This window comes from Hordeum vulgare, chromosome 6H (assembly GCF_904849725.1).
Source record: "Hordeum vulgare subsp. vulgare chromosome 6H, MorexV3_pseudomolecules_assembly, whole genome shotgun sequence".
Classification (NCBI taxonomy): Eukaryota; Viridiplantae; Streptophyta; class Magnoliopsida; order Poales; family Poaceae; genus Hordeum; species Hordeum vulgare.
Window position 1 is genome coordinate 496,306,704 of NC_058523.1, and position 8,809 is coordinate 496,315,512.

General features: G+C 52.0%; 1 protein-coding gene across 1 annotated transcript; it reads left to right on the forward strand.

Moving 5' to 3' along the window:
* The first annotated feature begins 4,120 nt into the window (after window positions 1-4,120).
* LOC123405675 (NAC domain-containing protein 71-like) lies at window positions 4,121-6,605 on the forward strand. Its single transcript, XM_045099278.1, has 6 exons — window positions 4,121-4,436; window positions 4,537-4,847; window positions 5,057-5,230; window positions 5,774-5,825; window positions 5,957-6,066; window positions 6,101-6,605. The coding sequence occupies exons 1-6, from the start codon at window positions 4,121-4,123 to the stop codon at window positions 6,338-6,340; spliced, it is 1,203 nt and encodes a 400-aa protein (XP_044955213.1). The 3' UTR covers window positions 6,341-6,605.
* Window positions 6,606-8,809: the final 2,204 nt, after the last annotated feature.

Below are 8,809 nucleotides of genomic sequence, written 5' to 3' on the forward strand. Positions count from 1 at the left end.
TGATGTAAACTCTGATATTATTTATGAGATTGCAGATAAATCCCTATTTGCCATTCTATTATTACGTATGTGCTATGTTATCGTGCTTGTGAAACGCTTAGATGCACTTCTTTCCTTTTTGGGGCCTCGTTTCCTAAATCGGAAAGGACGGCATCTTAGTCGTTACACTTAAGTTCCATACCTCAGTGTTGTTGAAGCGCTTATGTATCTCGCAAATTGCATGAGGCCTAACCTCGCATTTGCAGTGAATCTACTTGCTAGACATATCGCAGCTCCCACCAAATGTCATTAGTCTGAAGTGAAGAATATCTTTCGATATCTCCAAGGCACAAAGGATCTTGGTTTATTTTTTCAGTATCAGAAAAATCAGGACTTTGATATGATTGGGTATGCAAATGCTGACTATTTATCTGATCCCCATAATGCAGATCATAGACCGGCTTTGTGTTCCTACATGGTGGTACTGCTATATCATGGCAACATCTACCCATCATTCTGAAATAATTTCATTATTTGAAGCAACATGAGAATGTGTCTGGCTTCGCAGAATGATAAACCACATACAACAGTCATGTGAAATTGGTTCGATAGAATCACCTACCATTATCTATGAAGATAATGCCGCATGTGTCGCACATATGCAAACAAGATATATCAAGAGTAATATCACTAAGCATATTTCTCCTAAATGTTTTTTCCCTCATAACCTTCAGAAAAGCGGTGAAATAAGCATCTTGCAAATTAAATCATGCGATAACCTTGCTGATTTATTTACCAAGTCTCATCCAAATTTTACATTCTAGAAATATGTTCATGGAATTGGTATGCGGCAACTTCGGAATTTGCAAGTATCAGGGGGAGTCTCTTCTTAAGATATCCTTGTTCAGAATATCACATTACGCTATTCTCTTTGTGAAGTTCATGTTTCAGGTTCTCATCAAAGATATTAATGAAGAATTTTTGGAGAACTCTTTAAGATGATAACGCTGATGCCTCAACAATCATGAGATGATTTTACATGGTCAAGCGTAGATTGAGAGGACTCTTGAAATTAGTTAATTACTAATTAATCATGTAATTAGGAGAATCTCCCCTAGCCCAAACCGTCGCACGGTTCTCTCCCGCGAGGGACGCCTTTCTCACTCTCACGCCTGTTGTAACCGACGTCAAGTTCGGATCGTCGCATCTCTCGGATCGTTCCGTCTCTCCGGACGATATAAACTGTATCATTATCTGTGGATCAATGCAGAGAATCATTTGTTCTCGAACAGCTCATATTTTTTCTTGTTCAGTTTAGCATCAGGCATGGGAAAAGGCTGGAACTCTGCCAACTCAGCTACCTTCAATCGTGTTTGTCCAGTCATCTAGCTTACATTAGTTTTAGCGAATAAATCTTTTTTTTGTGCGTTGATTTGTGCTTCTTTTAGACTGAGCTCAACAACAAACTTTTCTTGTTAAATGTTAACAGCAGCAGATGGATAGACTCTACCTACGCCTTTCCTCGACATGCATGTATGCCCAGGTGCTCTTGTGCGTGACAAATGCAGGCACCTCTAAACCAGAATAGATTATGATAATTTAGATTATGAAAATGGATTATATAATCAAGTTTATAAAATAATTTAGGTGGGTATATTTAGAGGTCAGATTATATAAACTGTAATCCAGATTCTTACATTACACAATGACATGTCTGTTCTGTGCGCGTGCTGAGGAGAAAAAAAGAAGAAGGTGACGATGGCAGAAACTAGTAATTACCTCCAACTTTACAAGGATAATGAGTTATTAGCAATCCGTAATTTGGTTTTATCTGGAGTAGAGTTGACTGTAAGTTTTTAATAATTTATCCATCTAGTTTTTATAATCTACAATATAATATATCTTGTTTGAAGACAATATATATAAAAATTAAATTATCATAATCTTAGTGGTTTCAAACAGGACCTAAATGTTGACCGGTCAATCACCATAGTTGTCTCCTCGTCTCATTCGACGGCAGCTCCAACGCACACGACGCATCCGAACGTCCGTTTTATTAAATTTTATTCATTTGAGGGTGATAAACAGACACATCCGTCCGCTTGCAGTCGTGCGGGCGTGGACACGTTCAACCGGCCTGGCTTGCCCCAAAGTGTCCTCAATTATGACCCAGAAATAATCTTAAGCAAACATTACAAATAATAGAAAACCACAAAAATACACATTAAAATGTCCACGTGACCACACTAGCCAAGTTCAACACAATACTTAATTAAATATAAAACTTAAAATTACATAAAATAGATGTCGTCATCTTCAGGAGCCACTGGTGTCTCCAGGAGACGCCATCCTACTCGTCCTTGTCGTTGGTGAGGTTGACGTACAGAGGAGGCTAACTAAGGTGGGTTGGCGGCCCCTGCCAGACCGTAGGCGCTGGCGGTGCCTGCACCACCTCCTTCCGTGTCTCCCGCTCTTGTAGTCACCCATGGACAACACCAAGTGCGACGGCCATCCCCAGCGTCGTGGTCGACCAGCCCCACCGCCGGCTCACCAGCTGCGGGTTCCACGCGGCCAGGGGCGGCTCGTCCACCACCTCCTCCTTCACCATGTCGGCCTGCTCCAGCTCCGGGATGGCCACGTCGCCAACGACAAAGAGGGCCAACACCGTCTCCAGGCCCACCCATCGGCGCTCGTCATGCATGTTCATGGGGTCCTGCATGACACGCTTCATGAGCTTGACCTCCTCCTCCTTGGTCATGGGAGGTGGTGGTGGCGCGGACGGGGATGGAGATGGCATCGACATGAGGCCGCGCACATGCTTGTGCCCGCACATTTGGGATGGGCTCTCTGCACGAGCACGACGTTCGTGACGCGGTCTAGGAGCACGCCAGGCGAAAAAGGATTGCCGTCCCTGCGTGCTCATCATGGAGCCACGTATCCCACAACGTCGAGTCCATGGCGTACCTAGAGTCATGGAGCAGATCTGGTGACAGGCATGCGCGGCGTCGGTCGATCTCCTCACGGCGGGCGCGATCGCTCACCGACACCAGAGGGATTGGCACCCGATCCGCGGAGAGATGCCAATAGTTAGGGAGGTGGGCATCTCTCCATGGGAGTGGCGTCACCGTCTCCCAGTACGTCCGGCAAATGTCTACGAAGACATAGGGCCAAACGCCCTGCAGGGCCGCAGGCGGCGTGATGGCAAATGCCGGCGGAGATGGTGGTGGGGGGACTCGTAGAGCGGCTGAAGCGGCGGCTACCAGAGGAGGAGCCAGCCTAATGGACGTGCTTCCCCTTGCTGGTCCAAGGCCAGGTCATGATGACGACGGTGGGGCTAGGGTTTGCTAGGTCCTACCGGGGGTGGAGGAGGCATGAGTGTTTGGAAGTGGAAGCGGTGGACTGGTCGGTCCACGGCTTCCACATTACCAGTCCACGGCTTCCACATTACCAGTCCACGGTTTCTACATTAAAAAAGACGATGACCCGTCAGTTGGGTCGCTGATAGCCAGAGCCCGTCGCGCGTGCGCGTTTAATTTAAACGGTGAAGGTAGTTGAAAGACCGTCTCGTGTTTTCAAGACGGACAAGGAGATAACGCGTGTCTACCCGCTCGGTGTGGACGTAAAGTGGGCATAGATTTACGTTGAAAATGAAACGGATTGGACGTTAAACAGACAAAGTTTATGGTTACGTTGGGCTATGACGTCAAACGGAAAAGGTTTGCGGTTGCAGTCGTGCATTGGGCCGTACCATATGTACCTTGGACCCAAACAGAACAAATGCGGAGAGGATGGGGTCGTGTTTTGGAGTTGCCCTGACCCCGGCGTGGTCACCTCTGCCACCGCCGGGCACGCGACGGTGCGGTGACCCCTGTTTGAGCACAAGGCTCCTTGACTTGGTGCCGGATGACGGCGTCGGCGCGTATCCAGTCCTCTTCCGGAATCCGTGTTCGTATCGAACCCCAGTCTGTATCTGATGCGGACACAGGGTTTGCATGTACTATACGTCCCGCTTATATAGTGCAGCCTGCGGCCAACAAGGGCAAGGCCAGATCGATTGTAGCACGCCACGTCACGCCACGCCAAGGCCGGAACGATCTCCTCTGCTTCCTTTCCGATCGTCCGTAGTACTCCACCCGCCGACATGGCAGAAGAAGGGGGCGGGGAGGAGGAGCTGGCCGTCGTCGGAGCAGGAGACATGGAGGGGCAGATCGTCGTCGCCGGAGCAGCATACGAGGAGGACGGCGGTCGGGGTGGCGGTGGAGGGGGTGCAGGAGGAGACGAGGGGATCTTCCGGGGCGACGACCAGTTCATTCCGCCGCCTGGGTTCCGGTTCAAGCCGAGCGACGAGGAGCTGATCAGGTACTACCTGCTCCCCAAGCTGCAGGGCCGGGAGTACGTGCCCAACAGGGCCATCATCGAGCACAACGTGTACCAGTGCCACCCGGACCAGCTCACCGGTACGTTTCCTCTCCTCGCCGGTCTTTTGCTGCTAACCGTCCTACAAGCTCTGGTCAATTCATCGACATGTTTGCTTCGTCTCCGTGGATATATCTGCAGGCCAATACATGGATCGGGGCGAGGGCAAGAGCTTCTACTTCCTGTCGCCGAGGGTGCGCCGGTACGACAACGGGGACCGGCCGCGGCGGGACACGGACGACGGCCGCGGCCGGTGGAAGGTGTCGACGGGCAAGACGGAAAAGGAGGAGAAGAAGCTGGCCGGCGACGGCACGACCTACTGCTTCAGCGTGCTCAACTACTTCGAGAGCCCCAGAGGCGGCGGACGCAAGTCGGAATGGCTCATGAGAGAGCTCACCGTCCCGGGGTACGAGATCAAGCTCCCCAAGGACGGCGGCCCTGGCGGCAAGACGGTGGGTTTTCTGAGGTTTCAAACCACGTTGCCGTTTCGATGTGTTTTTTTTTTCCTTTCTGTTTTTTTTCTCTAAAAGCTTTCTTTTCTTGCTAAAAGCGTTGGCTGATTTCTGGACTGTGAACAACGATTTACCAAATTTATTTTGATCTTCGTCTAAATCATGAAGATTTGACTATAAAAGTATCTGACTTTGTTGGATGCATGCAGTTGGATAGGTACGTGATGTGCAAGATTTACATCAAAGACGACAAAGGTGACGATGACGAGGAGGCAGGGCCCAGCAGCGCCTCGCCGCTGCGCCTGCACGGGCCGGTGGAGGGCGACAAATGGGCGACGGCGGAGATTCCAAAGCTTTCGAAGAAACAGGCGGGCAAGAGGCCGGCGGTGGACGAGCAGCAGCGCAACGCCGCCGCCGCGAAGAAGCGGGCTCACCACTCAAAATGCCTGCAAATCGAGGCACCAGCCCCACCACCACAAGGCAACGGCATGCAAGCTCCGTTCAGCACGCCGGGACCTGGATGGTGCGGTGGATCAGGGCAGCCCATGGGGTATCACGCTGGCACACCGGCGCCGCGGCCACTGCTGGCGTACAACAACGACCAGGCGCACGTGCCACGGCAGCGGGTGGCGTACAACGGTCAGGTGCCGGTGATGGCGCGACAGCCGGCGGCGTACAACGGGCAGGTGCCGGTGATGACGCGACAGCCGGCGGCGTACGACGGGCAGGTGCCGGTGATGACGCGACAGCCAGCGGCGTACGACGGTCAGGTGCCGGTGATGACACGACAGCCGGCGGCGTACAACGGCCGGGTGCGGCCGCCGCCGTACCGGCTCGCAGGTAGCCCCAACAGCTATGGTCAGAATCTGACAATGATGATGCGTCCTTCGTGCCCGACCGGACAAGCGGTGAACCCGCAGATGAAGAGGCAGCCAGAGACGGATGAGATGCTGGAGCAGCGGGTGCTTCAGCAGAATCTGGAGGAACACCTCCGGATGCAAAACGAGATCTACCCAGCGCAGCAGCAGCAACGGCAGATGGCGTTCACGCAGGAGCAGCAGCAGCAGCAGCAGCAACGGCAGATGGCGTTCACGCAGGAGCAGCAGCAGCAGCAGCAGCAACTGGTGATGCCGTTCACGCAGCAGCAGCAGCAGCAGGCGATGGCGTTCATGATGCGCCAGCAGCAGCAATGGAGGATGTCGTTCATGATGCACCAGCAGCAGCAGTACCACCTTCATCAGCAACAGCGGCAGCCGTACTTGGACGGCTCCAACGCCGATTACCATCACCACGCGGGGTCCGTGGCCCCTAACCTCTCCCTTGACGAGGCTGCGCAGCGTTACGAGCGTAGACGGGTGGTGCTCCCGGCGACGAGCGGTGGTTCTCCAGGAGTGGCGGCGACGGTGAAGGCAGAGGGTTCGCCGGTCAGTACGGTGGACTCTGTGGAGGGAAACGAGGAGGGCTGCAACAACAACGGGGGTTGCGGCAACTAGGTCGGGAGGAGTCTGCGGCCGTGAAGGTTTCGCCGGGTGGGGTGACGGCGCCGGCATCGGCAGAGGGTGATGGTGATGGCACCCAGCATGCATGATTCGGCACGGTGATCGACGCAAGTATATGTATATGTATTGCACAAACAAAGCCTTGTTTCTGTTGGTTCATGCTCCTTTTAGACTGAGCTCAGCTCCAAACTTTTCTTCTGAATGTTCTACAACGGATAGACTTTTCCTGAACATGTATGTCTTGCTCGCTGATTTTTTGCTTCAGTCAACTGTGTGTTCTCTTTCCTACAGTAGATTGCAACAGCTTCAAGATCAAGAGTAGTTTAATAATTTAGCTATTTATTTCTGTTTTCTTCGTTGAAGTGTTTTTCTTTTACTTTTGAGCAACTTCATTCTAGCTGAATCTTCTTTCAGGCGCGCCTGGTACTCTCTCATCGTGTCTTAGAAACCATGGATGTGAATGACACGATGTAAGCGTTACCGCAAAAGAAACAAGAAACAAATTATTAGGGAGAAACAAGAAATAAATTATTAGGGAGAAAAGTCAGTTTGATGCCGACAGCGTACGCACAGGCATGGCACGAAGAGCAAAAACATGGATGTGGCCAGCAACGAACGCTGCGGCAGCACCGCAGCCTACAAACACGAAAGAAGCACAGCTAACGGACACGGCCTGGGTAAAATTGTCGGCTCGCTGAACTAAACACCGGCGAATGATACGATGCCGCACGCCTACCTCCCCTGCCTACTCCGCCGCGGCATCAGCTCCTCCCGGGCTGGGCGGCGGGGCTGGCCGCACGCGGGCGCCGGCAGCCGCTGTTGCCCCGTTCACTGGGGAAGTGAAGAAGCGGAGCGCGCCGCGAACGGCTCCCCTCAGCACCGCCCCTCTCTTGGGGATGCAGCGAGGGTGGGCGTGTGCCCTTGCCGGCGCTGGCTTCTGGCCGCCGCCCGCGTGTCCACCGCCGCAGCTCATCCCAGTAGCCACCGTGGGGAGAGGCGAAGGCGAGCTTGCGCCTTGCGGTGGGCGGTCAGGTAGTAGGGAGGGAGCGTGAAGAAACGGAGAAGCGGGAGCATCCGCCGGAGGCAGGGTGCCACTGATTTATACGTACCACAGCCTCGGGGCGGGGCGGGGCAGGGCAGGTGCGCGCGTGCCCGGTTAGAGCTGCGAGGAAAGCGGCGGGAAGCAGGGGGTGAACCGGACCGGACCGGACCGGAAGAGGTGGGGGCGAGGTGGGTGGGAGCGAGTGGTGGAAGTTTCTTCCGTTGGTTGACGTCGCAGGAGGGGCAGCCTCGATCTCGAATGCGCCGTGGGAAATCTCGATTCCCGGCCGCACGGGGGCCCCTCCGGATCGTGGCGGTGCTGCCTTTCTCGCCGTGTGCCGGCCGGGGGCTATATGCAATGATGACTGGCAGTGGCGGGCACGACCCCCCTCCGTCCATCGACTTTCCCTGTGCATGAGCATGGTTAAGCAGTCTTATAGTTTATGTTATAGCTAGCTTATACAATATTTAGCTATAAAAAAGTATTATTTTTATCATATATGGCCCACCTTTCATTCTCACAAAGCATGAGCACGTACTAGAGCTGGCTCTTCACGAACAGTCCGCTTCCTTTCTCTCCCATCCAACTCAGCAAAAATATAGTATTTTAATTTTTACAGCCTGCTGACTGTACCTTATTGTACTTGCTCTAAGAGAGAGTACAATACGATGACGTAGGCGGGCTGTAAGAATAAAAATAATATATTTGTTATGAGTTGAAAAAGAGAGAAAAGAAAAAGAGAAGAAACGGGCTATAAACTAGCAACCGGCTGTAACATGTGCTCCTAAACACTTTGTGAGAAAAGATGATGGGCCTTTTATCAATAAAGTAGTACTTATTTACATCTATCTATTGTATTTGTCGGCTATAAGCTTGACTATAGATGACGTGTCAACATCATATAGCCAGCAGCTGGCTGTATTATTAGCCATACTCTACGCGGATGTGGGTCGGTACGTGCACCAATGGCCCCAGCCAATCACCTCACTGGACATTCGTGGCATCTGTGCAGTCGCATGAGAAACAAAATGGCACGAAAAGGAGGTGCCCGATCAGGGTAGCTCTAATATATCCTAAATATCTAGTGCCCACAAGGTTATTATTCTCATCCTCATCATAAAAAAAAGTTATTATTCTTCTTGGTCATGCGTCTGGGGAGAACCGATGCTTGTGAAAATTGTCATTGCAGCCAAACCTATCCACCACTTGCTAACCATGGACCCAGGACCGAACCCATGAAATTTGAGGCCCGGTGCAAGTCTCAAGTTAGGCATTTGGAGCATCTACCGCATGTTAGGGCATATTTATGCCTAAGTAATTTTGGTGATTGATGACAGTACCTTAGTGGACTAATCGTGTGCATTGAGCACTTTAGATAATACATGACAAAGGCACAAGACGATTCGGCACTCTCCATGGAA

Excerpts from the sequence above, each read along its gene's own strand:
- LOC123405675 (XM_045099278.1), top strand. The coding sequence starts at position 4,121 with ATGGCAGAAGAAGGGGGCGGGGAGGAGGAGCTGGCCGTCGTCGGAGCA. Across the intron at positions 5,231-5,773 it reads AACAGGCGGGCAAGAGGCCG|AGGCAGCCAGAGACGGATGA; the intron begins GCGGTGGACGAG and ends CCGCAGATGAAG. Across the intron at positions 6,067-6,100 it reads TCGTTCATGATGCACCAGCA|CCGTACTTGGACGGCTCCAA; the intron begins GCAGCAGTACCA and ends CAACAGCGGCAG.